The sequence below is a fragment of the Falco naumanni genome, chromosome Z (assembly GCF_017639655.2).
Source record: "Falco naumanni isolate bFalNau1 chromosome Z, bFalNau1.pat, whole genome shotgun sequence".
Taxonomy (NCBI): Eukaryota; Metazoa; Chordata; class Aves; order Falconiformes; family Falconidae; genus Falco; species Falco naumanni.
This window is the reverse complement of record NC_054080.1, coordinates 42,884,335-42,898,589: the sequence shown is the minus strand read 5'-3', so window position 1 is coordinate 42,898,589 and position 14,255 is coordinate 42,884,335. Positions and strand designations below refer to the sequence as shown.

The 14,255-nt window shown below is 40.5% G+C and overlaps 1 protein-coding gene across 1 annotated transcript in view; it reads right to left on the bottom strand.

Annotated features, from left to right (window-relative positions):
* SLC28A3 (solute carrier family 28 member 3) overlaps window positions 1-14,255 on the bottom strand; it is a 46,454-nt gene that overhangs the window by 11,812 nt on the left and 20,387 nt on the right. The window contains exons 5-12 of the mRNA XM_040579990.1: window positions 13,658-13,802; window positions 11,880-11,993; window positions 10,370-10,447; window positions 5,189-5,269; window positions 4,027-4,107; window positions 2,856-2,981; window positions 1,555-1,685; window positions 591-759 (exon numbers count right to left, since the gene is read on the bottom strand). Of these exons, the coding sequence (XP_040435924.1) occupies window positions 591-759; window positions 1,555-1,685; window positions 2,856-2,981; window positions 4,027-4,107; window positions 5,189-5,269; window positions 10,370-10,447; window positions 11,880-11,993; window positions 13,658-13,802 (925 nt within the window). The remainder of the gene's footprint in view (window positions 1-590; window positions 760-1,554; window positions 1,686-2,855; window positions 2,982-4,026; window positions 4,108-5,188; window positions 5,270-10,369; window positions 10,448-11,879; window positions 11,994-13,657; window positions 13,803-14,255) is intronic.

The window sequence follows — 14,255 nt, the reverse complement described above, 5'->3', positions numbered from 1 at the left end:
GAAGCTTGCAAAACAAAAAGCCTAAACCCATTGTACTAAGATTGTTGCATTGGGTCAGAAATGATGTAATGACATGTTAAAAAGGAAGTCCTGTTTAAAATCTGTTTTCCCAGCTGAGTGATTTGGGTGCAGTTTTACAATTTAATTGTGTTGAGAACTGTGGTATTGAGTAAGCGTGGATTCAGACAAGTCTGGCCTTGCCCCAGTGTCCTTATCTGAGTGATGCTAGTGAGCATTAAGGGCTTGATGGGACTTTCTGAAGCTAAAGCCACTTTAATATTTAGCTGAAGGAAGTGTTAATGACTTGACAAGTGTGTAAACAAAAGATTGGCTGCCAAGTCAGAGGCAGCAGGTAATAGCATAAAATGATTTGCAAACATACTCTGCTCGCTATACATGGACTAATGAATAAAGTATTTACATGGCAACAATTTTTTCTTTGGCTGTAAAGACATTTTTCAGGAACATGCACATGAAAATATGTGGGTTTAGATCATATTAAAAAAAAAAACCCAAACCCACAACAAAACCACAGAGGCACTTAATTTGAGAAAGACATGCATTAGGCATGAAGGACCTGGAGACCATACCTCAAAGTTTAGCTGTGGATAGTTAAACAGATTGCCGACCCAAGAGAGAGCAGAGTCAAGGAAAGCCAGCAGGGCAAGGAAGGAGATCAGATTCGCGGCGATGTTTGCTACCATCGGGATGGAAGCAGAGGCACCTTGACTGGCAGCTTCCAGCAGGTTCTTTGATTCACTTTATCAATGAAAAGAAAATCAGAGTGCAAACATTTTTTATTTCAAGAACAAATCATAGAACTAAAAGTTACATCTACTACTGAAGCTATCTGATAACTCGTAGGGAAAAAATGATGAGGTAGAATAGGTTTTTGCTCTCGATCCTCTTGGGAGCCACTGGAAGGGTATCCTTTTGCTGCTCTGAGGATGAATTCTGGCACATTCAGGGTTGGGCAAGATCTGGATCAGGTCTCAGTACTATGGCTGCCTGTGGCACTGGTGGAGTGAGGGAGTGGGCACTGGTTTTCTTTCAGGCAGCCCTTGCAGAAGTGCCAAAGAACAGGAACAGCTCCTTACCAACGGTTTTGCTTTGCTTGTCATTCTCAAGGCAAGTGAGTCTCCTTGCAGATGGGTGACAAGTAAGGTGCTGTCATTGTTGAAATTATTGCTCCACCTTTGCTTTTGTATGTTTACATTTACAGATTCATTACAAAGGAAAGACAGCAACAGAGCAAATGGGAAAATCCCTTGGTGACTCGTCTCATGTAGGCATTTTCCTCTTTCTTTTGAGAGTTTACTGTCTGGGTCAGGTCCTTGGCATTTCAGTGCCTGTCCCAATGAGTAGTGACACCTACTTACATTGTAATGGGGAACACTGCATCTGAATTAAAATAATACTCATTTGGGATATACTGGTGTGTAATATATTGCTTGCACATCTACCATGTACTGCCCCTAAAGCCTATGTGTGAATGTCATGCAAATCTTGTTTTTGCATGACTATTATTATTAACTACAGCCTAGATCAGCTTACCCTTTTCCCATTTGTAGGCCACTCGTCAGAGTTACTGTAGACTTTTCAGTTTCAGGCCAGAATAGTTTGGAAGTGGCTAACGATGCTGGTGCTGACATGACAGAAGCAGTCATTAGATGGGAGGCGGAAACCTAGAATTCCAGGTGACAGAAGAATAAGCTGTGTTAACCACATCATACACAAACATGGAGGAAAGCAATTAAAATCATTAGATGATTGGGTGATTTTTCTACAGGTGGTCATTAAAAAGTTCACATTGATCATAAAGAAAAGAAGAGAATGAGCAATAGAGGAGAAAGCAAACTGGAGACAGGAAAACCCTAAGTAGTTAGAAGTATGGAATAATCTTTCCAAGATGCAAACTGCTTCACTCCTTTCTAGTGGCAAGCCAGAAAGCAAAAGAAACTACACAAAAAGCCAGGTCCTTCAAGCGCAGCTAGGTGTAGCAACAGCAGAGCAGGTGAGTGAGAGCCAGCCTGCTTTGACACCCCCTGTGTGTGTTGCAGAGACAGAAAACTGGTTTTGTCCCTTGAAGCTGTGTTTATAAAAAAAAAATATTACACGGCTTAATATAATTTCTATTCAACCCTTCTTCCACAAATTTCTACAGAAAACAACTCCTTTGGTAACTTCTGCAGTATTTCCATCTCTCCTTCTTTTACTTTCTCAGTCTTTTTGGCTAATACTCCCTTCTTGCCCCTGCCTCTCCACTGTATTTTATTCAAACATGGAACAAACATATTCATTAACTATCCTCCAGTGACCCTGATCATAAACCAAACCTTCAGCTATGTTTTTCTGGCTTTATGTTGCCAGCCCCTTAGTAGATGGGACACTTATTACCTGTATTTATACAACACCACTAGAACCTCAGTCACAAGTCAACTCTTCAGGCTTATATGGCTAGCACACAAGTTCCTGAAGGACTTTATCTGTATCACTGCCACAGAAGTGGGAGTGTTGATCAGTTAGTGTATTCTACATGTCAGTTCATCTGAACTGTAGGAAAGTATACAAATCAGTCATCTCTTTGAAGCTATGGCAGGAAGTCTCTATATATCATTATGCAGACATTTGTGCTACTTAACAGGTTACTTCAAGGTCAGATCTTGGTATCCTTTTTACTGTCAGAGGACAGGGGGTTTTTTTGTGATTAATTTCTTCAGAAGAAAAAAAAAAAAAGGGGTGGTGGGGTGGTGGCAGTGGGAATGACTCAAAGTATAATTCCAAGGCATTTTAGCTGGGTTTCTATGCTTAACATGATTTCAGATAAACAGTATATTTCTTGTTTCATGTCTTACCCCGAAAGAAATATATGCTCCTAAGACACTTCCAGCAAGAGTTGAGAATCCTGCTGTCATGACTGCATGGAGTTCAGATTTGGTGATGTACGGTAAGAAAGGCTGTATCAGGAGGGGCGACTCTGTCTGGAAGTGAAGAACATCTACCAAATTAAGAATTTCCTCATAAACCCTGATAGGTTTATTTTATTAACAGAGCAGAAAAATGAATGGCTGCATCATGCTTTCTTAGGTGTCTTTGACTAGTTAATCTTAGTGCTAATGAGTGCTCTCAACATTAACAGGTTGGGGTTTTTTTACCGCAAGAAGGAAAATTGTACCAACATCCACCTTGTCTGAAGACAATTCTTGCTGTCTTGCTGTCTCTCCCGAAGGCCCAATGAAATTGCTAAGAAATCCTAATCCAGTTCTGAGTAAGTTAGGGATAGCCACAGGTCTGAGTGCAAGTAAGGCTGTGCAAGGCTGTGTGTTAAGTGAAACCAGCTGATATGGGTAGCTTAAACCTCCCAGCCCCTCTGGTATGTGTGTGGGCACATCCTGGAGGCAGTATCATGTGGAGGTACTAGTTTAAGTCTTGAAGCAGTGTGATACAGTGATGCAGTACTGCTAAATAACTGATATGCTAACGTCACTTTTGAGCTTGGGTGTTTCTTTGTGATCTTTCCACGTTGCTTTGAAGCCTGTAGTACAGGTTTAATGGATATCCCAGTAAAGAGGAATGTTAGACACTGTCCCATGCTTTTGTAGGTAAGGCCTTGCACAGCCAGCGCTAGCTTTTAGTTTTCTGCATTGTCTGTCTCTCCTGCCTTGCCTGCCTCATGTGCATTCTTTTCGTCCCATTCGCCTTTTCAATTTAAAAAAACCCTGAAATTGTTATTTCTTCATAGCCTTGGAGTAGTCTGGTAGTCATTTTAAGGGAGATCTATCATCTGCATTTATGCTTGACTTTCTGTTGGGAAAGCATATGGTTCCCAAAACTCACTCCACATTGTGCATCACTGCTGACATACGAACATACTGGAATTCTGGAAATTAACCACCAGTCGTGCTGTATTGGAGTCCTAGCTTCGTATGAAATGATGATTTTTGTATACACAGATGCTCACTGAGCAGCGTATTTCACAATATTCAGTAATCCTGTGCTACTATGTTTTTCTATGCTCCAACTCACCTGTCCCACAAATATGTTACCTGCAGCTACCAGAGACTCAACAGGAGTTGTCCCCATGAGAATTTTCATTATCCAACCAACCTAAAATGATATAAAAAACCCCAAACAAACATATTGGTCTGCCTATTCCACACACTTCTTGAATTAATCATGTCAATGTGAGAGTTCTGAGACAATTTAAAATATTTTCTGCATTCCTGAGTTAATGATTTCAGCTTCAAGACATGGCACATTCATTTAATAGTAGCGTGCTAAAATAAGCCAGAGAGGGAATAATTTAACAGAACTGAGAGTAACCCAGACTCCTCCTGGGCACTAAATTGTTAAACTAAATTAACCAAAGTAGATATTTTGATGTGCCCTTATTACTTATGTACCTGTTCAAAGGGACTCAGATCATATGAAGGGGGAAAAAAAGTGAAATTTAGATTAAGGCTAAAAATGCCCCATAGAGATTTTAGCACACTATTTCAGCTAGTTGACATTGGTAGTGCTTATGTAGCAATCCTGTGAATGAGAAGGAAAAAGGACTTTTAATTTAAGAGTATCTTCAAATAACCTTTACTACCACTGTACAGGAAGATATTTTCCCCCATATGGTAAGCTCATTGGGTGGACAGGGCAGTAAGTGAACTTTCTGTGGACTTGCTCTTGTCTTAGTGGACACTGGCACTGGGCACAGGCCCTGACAGAAATGAACACTTCGAGCATGAGGTAAGGAACCAGGCCTCCGATCTTATTGTGGGGATCTGTGATAGGAAGCTATCTGCAATTACTACTGCAATGCTTAGTAGAAAGCAGAAATCCACTGTCTCTGATGTAACTTCAATCCTGCACCTTGGGGACTGAGAGAGGGGGAGGCAGAAAGGAGGATTTAAGCAAACATGGCATCTAAGGGAAGCTAAAACTAGTCAGGCAAATCTAACAATTACTATGACATTAGCAATAAAAGTAGGGGGGAGGAAAGTGTGATATATGATGCCAATTAGGAATTTGAAGTAGTAGTAACACCTGGAGCTATTCCTAGGTTAAAAATAAACAACTACTTTTTCTATGTCTGCCCCTGAACATCTTGGTCAGGAGCAATACTACAGTTTGGCTATATGTGTTCACGAAGTGTCCTGTACCAGGCAAATGAGTACCTGCTGGCAGAAATTCGTACCTTTCCAATGAGCCATTGCATGAATCCAACATGGTAAAGCATGGACATTACTGTGCTGAAGAAAACCACAATTGGAAGTACCTGATGAGAAGACACAAAATCATTAATACTTCGAGAATGGTTTGCCTTTCCTTGATTCTGTAGGCCATTTAATTTTTGAAAAACAGGCTCCTGTTTTTGGAAATACACTTAAAGGTATTGAAAACTCATATTAAGTTTACGTTTATGCTGTAAAATGTTTAACCTTCTAGACTCATTGTTTATATTTGTGCTGGAATTAACTATTTTTCAGGTATCTACACAGTTTTCTAACAGGACTGCAAGTTTTGAAACTGTCTGGTTTTAAAATGATATGCGGTGGTTTATAGCCATATTTAAGTCAGCTCCAATGTTTACTGGTCAATGGTATCTACAAAGACTTGGATATCATCTGTAGACTTCAAAAACCATGAACAGAAATATATGCAATGGGACTGGTGTAGAATTCAGAGCTCAACTTCTTTGTGTCTGTGTTTAAAAAACATTGGTTTGACCGCTATATAAGCAGCAGTTGAAAAGATTTTGATTGGGATTGTAGCTGACTTGATTTCACAGAATGAAGGGCAGCTTCCTTAGAAAGCCTATACTGTGTAGCTGCTTTTTGGTAACACGCTACAGAAAAATCCTCTTTTCTTCTGCTCTATTTATAATATTGATTATAATGCCAACATGGAGTATTCAAGAGCTCTGTAACTGTATGCAGAGAGAGAATTTGCTTAATAACAAAATCACAGGTGTATACTTATTAAATACAAGAAGTGAATGAAAGTTTCTTTCAGTGGAGACTGAAAGAAAAATGCTTTCCTTAAACATATAATTTAAAAGAACTGCATGATGCTTAACCCACTGTTTGATGGGTTATTAAATGTGTTGTTTTCTCATCCTGATTAAAACTAGTATCACTTGATTCTCAAGTATTTTAAATACACAGGATCCCAGCATTTCTACACTCGTACATAACAGGAAGAAAAATCTCCCCAAAAGGTCTGTCCAAAGACAGGCAGACAGATCATTAACACTAGGAAGCTTTTATATGTGTTCAACTGAGGACATAATGCATTATAAATAAAAGCAAGGAACAGAATAAAAAAAGAATAAAACATTTTGTTAGTTCAGACCTTTTCTGTAAATAGAAGCTGTGCCTTTCTAGAGGAGAGCTAGTACTATAAACAATTTTGATAAAGGTTTGGAAACTCAATTTAGATGATCAGAACCTTTCACTGAAAGAAGAGAGTGCAATTCATGTATATTTTTGTGCTCTTCAACAAGTTAATACGAGGTGCTTTCTCCAGTCTGATTCTCTAATCCTTTTAACAATCCTCTAGGGGCTTGCCATGCAATGGTAACAGAAAGTTTAGTTCAGTAAAAGTAACGCATTTCTCCCCTGCCTTTTCTCTCCTGCTATTTCCCCTGCCTGTTCCTAAGTGTGTACTAACTGGAGAGGCATCTGGCTCCCAGCTGATTCCATACCCTGGTACAAGCAGGGACTGCTGCGATGCCTGTAGGAAAATGGGTCTGGAGGAGCAGTGGTCAGACAGGCAAAGGTCAACTGTCCATACTGGATGGTAAAAACCATAAGTGAGTGTCCTCACATCTTTCACTCCAAATGGATAAGAAGTGCTTTCAGGTTTGAGAGTTGTGGGGTTTTTTTAGCTGAAGGAGCAAGAAGACAATGTTCTGCCTATGCTGGGTGACAGCAGACACCCTTCAGTCTGTTTCCTATGCACATTCCTCTGAAAATACCTCAGATGACTTTCAAACATGCTTTTCCGTATTTTTTTTTCCGGTTACAGAATGTAAGCAACACATCACATCACAGTGGGTTTTCAGTTGCATTCTGCTGAGAGAAATGCAATGAAAAGCACTTAACGTGAAATAAGTTCAACAAAAAAATCCAGAACTCTTCTATAGAAATGCTCCCTGCTGCAATAATACACTGAAGTCACTAAAACTAAAGTTTTAAAGATAAAAACTTGGGAGAGAGGAGAGAACAGCCTCAGGAAAACTCCTTCCATCCCATATGTATATGGAAGAACCACCTTCTCTCCACCAGCCCCAAGAGGAGCTTCACCTTTGTGCTGGACCCACATGGAGTTCCACGTTACAGGTGGGACAAGAATGGGGAAACTGATGCAGGAGTGTCTTCTGCAGCTTCCCATCCTCTCCTTCATCCTCTTTGCTGTGCCAAAACCAAGGGAGTAGGTGGCATGGAGTCAATAATGTCAGAGGGCTCCCTCTGAGGCTCTTAGGGCTTGGGTGGCGGATGTGCATGTGCAGGCAATACCTTGATGGTGAAGAGCTGTGGCAGGGGCATGGGAGAGGGAAGGGAAAGCTCTAGTGGTGCTCCAGTGTCAGGCATGTGGTGAAGCACCCAGAGGGTGAAAGGAGCTCAGGCTAGCAGCACGTCGGGGGAGGGTGGAAGGAGTGCAGTCTTCCTGGACCTGTAGGTACAAGATCTGGGGAGGTGAGGAGGGTAATGGACCATGCAGACCTTTGTATTTGAGGAGCAGTCTGGACGGCTAGGGGATCAGGCATGTGTACATGGAGGCAGGACTGTTAGGAAAAAAGGAGGCATGGAGCTGATTGAAGGAGTCTGAGAACAACTTCCATGTGCAACTATGAGGCTGTTGCACACCCTTTGTGTGTAGGAATATCTGCACAGCCTGGGGAGGTCATGGTGGAATGTCAGCCTTAACTGGCAGTGTTACCTTTGTTGGTTAAATGTGAAACATATTTGGAAATAGAAGGTCAAAAGTGCCCTTTGTTGTTTGTTTTTTTCTAAAAACCATGCACTGACTGCAGGAAATACCTTCTAAGGAAAAAAAAGCTCTTAAAACTCATACCTATATATCATGGACTTCCAGTTCCCTCTTTCTGTTGTAGTGCCCTTATTCTCTAAGTGTGCCTTAAAGATGTGGATACTCTGAGCAGAGGATGACAAAGAGACCGTCTCCAACTTACTTCTGCCATTAAAAAATTCACCAGTTTAGTTAGGTTATATACACACCATTACAGCCTGTAGGTGGAGACAGTTCTCAACTCTGTGAAAATGGTGAAAGAACTGCAAAAGGAAATATGACAGGGAAATCAGATGGACCTCAGTTGTAGCAGAAGCCTACTGTTCAAAAAGGGCTAGTGCGTTTCCATATGGGAAGAGTGGATGGTCCTGCAATGTAAATATAGTTGCATGGTTAAGCTGTTAGAATTACATCTCTCTCTGTGGACAAACTTGTGAGGAAGTTTAGTCTCTAATATGTATAGTTCCTGATACCTAATACATACCTTTAAATAGTCAGATTTTAACTGATGAATAAATTTAATAAGAACGCTGAAAAATCCCACGTTTCATTGGAGAATTGATACCAAAGATCTCTTCAGGATTACGTGTATGCGACCCACAAATGTTGCAATGGATGCTTCCCATAAGACACAAGGGATGTGTCTTCTCTGGTTAACTGTGTCCATCTACATTAGCAGAAAACTGAGGTGTCCCTGCATGCTGCTAAGGATGCAGTATGGGTACAACTGTGTTCTGACAGTTTTCCGTGAAGGCATACCCTATCACTTGTCTGCTCTGTCTTAAAAGCTAAGTTAAGATTGAGACTTTTCTCTTGGAGGACACTTGGAAATATCTTGGGACAAGATTTGCACAGCTTAGTGCTACATGCAAACCTCACAAAATATGAGAGACACAAAAAAGTACTTCTGACCATCTTAATCTCTAAATAAATGACAAGTGTTTCAAGAGAGAATAGGCTGGCTGTCACTCACTGACATTGGAAGACAGAAATCTCTTTCTACAAGAAGAACAGATGGAACATTTTGATGTTGCTGTGCACTTGTCTGTCACTCTGTTTGCCATATATATTCCTATATCAAGACATATGCAGCTCTGAAAATCAACTTGCGGGTTTTGCTTTCTTATTTTTCAGTGTGAAAATAACCTACTTGTCCCTGTTACCCTCTTCTAGAAATTCCACATGACTTTTGCTGGCTTATCACATAGAATAAAACTAATGGATGTGTGCATGCACAGAAGCCAACTTTTAACTATCTGGTCCCTAGTTACAGCTTTAGTTAGCAAAGTATTTAGCAACACCACTGAGGCATTAAAAAACTACCTTGAAAAAATCATATTCATAAGGCATTTTGGAAAACCACGAAAAATAGCATTGGGGTGGGAATTAAACCATTTCACCCCCAGAATATGTAAGTGTGAATGCAAATTGTCACTTGAATATTCAATAGAGTAAAGGTGAGAGGAGGCTAAAATGTGAAACAAAAGGTACAAAAATACTGTAATTAAAATATAAGTTATATTTCTTGCTGAAATGCTTAAGTTTTTTTCCTTTCTAAGGTATTATGCCTGTTCTTAGTAGCAGCATCTTCTACAGATAGAATCTTCTTAAGTGGTGAAAGAGCTAAGATTCAAGAATATCCAGTTTGGAATGTCTCCTCCAGAAGAAAAGAAGATGAAAAGTGTGTAAGCACATAGTCAGATGTCTGAAATACCAGACAGAAGAATGGTCTCTGAGAAAGTCCAATATATTTCTCATGGTTGTTTGTGGGTTTTTTGCTATATATGTGCTTGATTCCAGCCAAAGCAGGTATGGCATGGCTACATAGGAGGGCAAAACCAGACAGGATGCTGGTGCGGTTGGAGAGCACAGAACATATAAGCCATATTCCAGCAGTTTCCCAACAAGGTCCAACAGGGAGAGTTAATTTTTATTAATGTAAAATAATGTATTGTAATTCTTCCTGTTTATGCATGGGCAGCTTCTGTCTCTTCTATCTGGTAAGTATATCAGTGTATATATATAGGCTTCCTACTTCTACAGGGGCAATGTCCGTGAGGCAGTGGTCTGCACAACACTTTAGGACAGAACAGGATAGCATGGTATAACACCTTTACTTGTGGAGAGGTGGACTCAGTGTATGGCAGTAAACAAAAGACTTTATGTGGAGTTCCTAAATTTCCTATTTGGAGTGTCACAGAGTAAGGAATAATTTACTTCTTAGCTGATTTCTCTAGTGATTGCACTGGTATCACAAGACATACAATTAATTTATTTCCCAGCCATACTGTTCCTGTTTCTGTTGCCTATCTGCCACATACAGTATATATAAAACCCATCTTACCTTAAAAGCAAAGAAATGATCTGTGTATTTCTCACCAAATACAAACTTAGCACCTGTGTCAGAATACTCCAGAAAAGTCTAGGGAGAGAAAGCAAAAAAAGTTAACCATAAGTTCCAGGTCCCTGCCAAAAATTAAGCAAATATTTGTTGTTGTCTTGCAGAGATCTGTTGAGGTCCCAAGGAGCTTGTGCTCTGCTCTGTATGGGTCCAGGCTTCATTGACTGTGTCTGGCTGAACCAAGGATCTCTGCCCTCCTCTGCCAGGAGTGCAGGTTACTTTGGAGTATGTAGGTAAACAGCAAAGGCATAGGGCACATTTTCCTGCAGTATGCACACGATAAAGGTTATATTAAAAGAAAAATTTATTTTTTAATCCCAGGACTGTGGTGCATTTCTACACTCCCACTCATGCAAATAAGTACAATAAGTGATACAGTTTAAAATGGAGATTTAATGGCTGAAGAAATGTGTTTCTAAAGGAGTAGTCTAAAAAAAAATCTTCCACATTTTAATTCTAATACGGTGGTACATTTTTATACTCCTGATGCCCACACATGCAATTAATGATACGGTTTAAAATGAGATGTAATAGCTGGAGTAATGAGTTATGACAGGAGTGACCATAAAACATATGGAGCTAACAAAAGGGGGCACCAGACCTGCTTCAGTCAGAGACGAAAGGGGAGACTGAGAACGTAGTGACAAAATCCAAATGACTCCCACTGCCTGCAGATTAACAGCCAGACAGACATCAGACCTGTCCTTCACTTCCATGCAGAAACAGTACATTCTGCACTGTCCTGTTTTAAATGCACTTAATTATCCGTACTGCAAAGAACAGCTGTGAGAATAGTATCCCTGGGGTGACAAATCTGAACATGCTTCACTGGGTACTCTCTGATCTACATTTTGGATTTATTTAAAAAAAAAACTTTGTGCTTGCATACTGCCTGCAGGGGCACCTACCTACAGACAGATCGTGTCCTCTCTCAATATCCTTTGTGCTCGCAGCTGTTGGTTTTGCCACCTGTAGTTAAATTCGTTTTCATATATATTGTGGGAACTATGATATGCCCCTGGGGCCAGGACTATGGCTATTCTTAAGACAACAGTGGTTCTGCCTAGCTAAATCACAGAGGTTTTTGGCATATCAGGTATTGCAAGGATGCTTTGGAGCTGAGCCAGATCTAAGAGTTTATTATGAGCACCCTGGCACAGTAGTGGTTTTGTGTTTGGAGGGTGCAAGTTATAATTTCAGTGCAAAGATGGTAAAAGCCATTAGAAGACAGGGTCACTCTAGTCATTACTCAATAGCCTGTCCCACATGGTCTTGTATTAATGGGACAGAAAAAGAAATGAGAAGGTTGAAATCAGGAAGTCAACTACCTTTCTGACAACCTAGTATTTCTAAAGAGGAGGAAGCATCTGGGGAAACAGACCCTTGAACTCCTGGCTGTTACATAAGAGTTTCAAAACAAAAAATAATATAAAAAATAAATTTTTTAACTTACCTGGACCTGAATGCCTAGCCAGTTAAATACATCAAACCCTACTTTGGTCCTTAGAATAAGAAGCCCAAGAATAAACTGCATGCCTATTCCTGAAACCACTGGTCTCCAAGCAACCTACATGGACAGAAAAATAAACCACTTGTTATTTAATTAAATAATAATTTATTTTAGGTGTTTGTTAAAATAATGTAAGGAGATTGTCTGACTATACTGCAGGATAGGAGCAGCTGCCAAAACAGGTTCTAGGGGACTTGCAGCATGAATCACCTCACCTAATTTAAAGCTTTGTGATGTGCATGTCTCATCTGAGCTAGCTGCTGAAAGCCTGACTAGGTAAGTATGGACATGCCCATTTCTGCATCACAGACTGGAAGCAATCAAGTAGTATGAAAAGGAGTTATAGTTCTTCCTCTGCTACAGTTTATAGATGAACTAGACATACATGCGAGCAGCAGATATGACTTTTTTCTTTTATTTTTGGTGTTTTTTTAACTGGAAGGGAAACATCAGAACAAAAGTTACCAAGCATGTATATTCTTCGTGTATCTGGACTGGGAATAAGAAGATTTTGCTACAGGTTTTTCTGTGTGCTTGGGTAATTTCAGTTTTGTTTCTGTTCCCCAGCTTTAAAGAGCTTTGATACTGGAGAACTACTCACAGTTAGATATTGCAATTCATATTACATAAATGCACTTGTAGAAAAAATGTGCCTGCCTGTAAGCAGTCCCTCTTCGGTACACTGCAGATTTCTGCTCTGCTGCCTCAGAAAACATCTTTGTTTTGTGAAAATTGAATCTGATTATTTACAAGGCAAAGAGCTCAGGTGGCACTCTTAATTTATTCAGATGATATTTGAATAACACAAGCCAAGTAGGTATAATGAGGACCCATGGGAGACCACAAAGCATTTGGAGTACAAGAGTTTTCACCTCAGCAGCAGTTACAAAGGATGGGGAGTGACAGGTCCTTTAGTCCCTTATGAGGGGACTTTTTCTGTTAAAATAGTCTCAGCACTGATGCAAGAGTGTTGAAAAAGTATTACTGAAACTTGGGATTAATGTATGACTGATGAAAGCATGTGCTGTATGCTAGGTGTGCGCACAGGGGTAAAAACTGAGGTAGGAGTTGTGGTGGCTGAACTAATCCCTTTGTAATATCACAGCAGTTCAGAGTGGACATTTTAACTGGAAAATTAAAACAAATGGCATCGACGAACCTATGGGAGTGGGTTACCAAAAAGGGAGGAAGAACTCAGCTTGGCCTCAGCTGCTGCATTTACAGTGGGAATCAAACTTGTGAGGGGTTAAGAGCTACATGGGGGAAGCATGTCTTCAGTGCTATGTGATGTGCGTTGATGTGATGATGTGTCCTCAAATAAGTGCCTGTGACATCCAGAGGACTGTAGTGAGCCTCCTGTGGGCGGAAAGCAAGGTGCAGGCCTGCCTCAGTGCTCCAGGACCAACGTGTTCCGATCTGCATCAGGGCTGGAACAAAGGATGGGCAGCAGCCTTCCTAAACAGTGAGAGCCAGGGGCTGGTAAAGCCCCACACATGCTCCCCAAGATGTCAGAGCAAAATGGCTTTCCTCAGAAATTAAATACATCACTGGGTTTTAAAATGAAATACATCACTGGGTTTTAGCAAGCCTAAATTTTGGCATTTGTGGGTTTGTTACTCTTACTGAACTTGTTGCTAGGGTAGGGGAATAGCTTTTGAGACACTGAACAAAAATCAAACAAATAAACCAACAAAAAAGTCCAACATGGGCTAAATACTCACTCTGGTTGGATATTTGGAAAAGATAAACATCAAGAGAACATATAGTACAAGCCCACCAAAGGAGATCAGCTGACGGGATCCTTGTTTTGCTGTGTCAAAGATGATCCAGCAGATGACAGCTATAATAAGAGCTGCACACAACACCCTAGGAAAAAAAAAAAAAAGTGTCAGGCATGACACCTTGAAGAAGACCAGATCTTCCTTCCCCTTCCCCTCCCCACAACACTACATCTCTGTGATTGAACTCTGTGAGTAACATACTAAGCTGAAACATGTAGCTCTACACAAGCAGGAATCTGCCTTTGCTGATGCAGCTTTGACAACATCCCATGGTGGCATCCAGAGCAAATGTCCTCCAACCATGTCCCCAAAGTCTGAGTGTGGGGGAAACCAAATAAAGTGCAAGTGACTCTTGTCTGGGTGTTATTTCTATTTTAAAGAAGTGTGAGAAGATACTCTCCTTTCTCATTCCATCCTCTTTTTCCTTCCCTGTCTTCTTTGTGGAATCTTTTCTTAGCTCTGGGCAATAGAGGCTGTGGTTTTTTTAATAGCACTGTGCTGTTTAACTGATGGGCCTATGAAATGCACAGTATGGAGG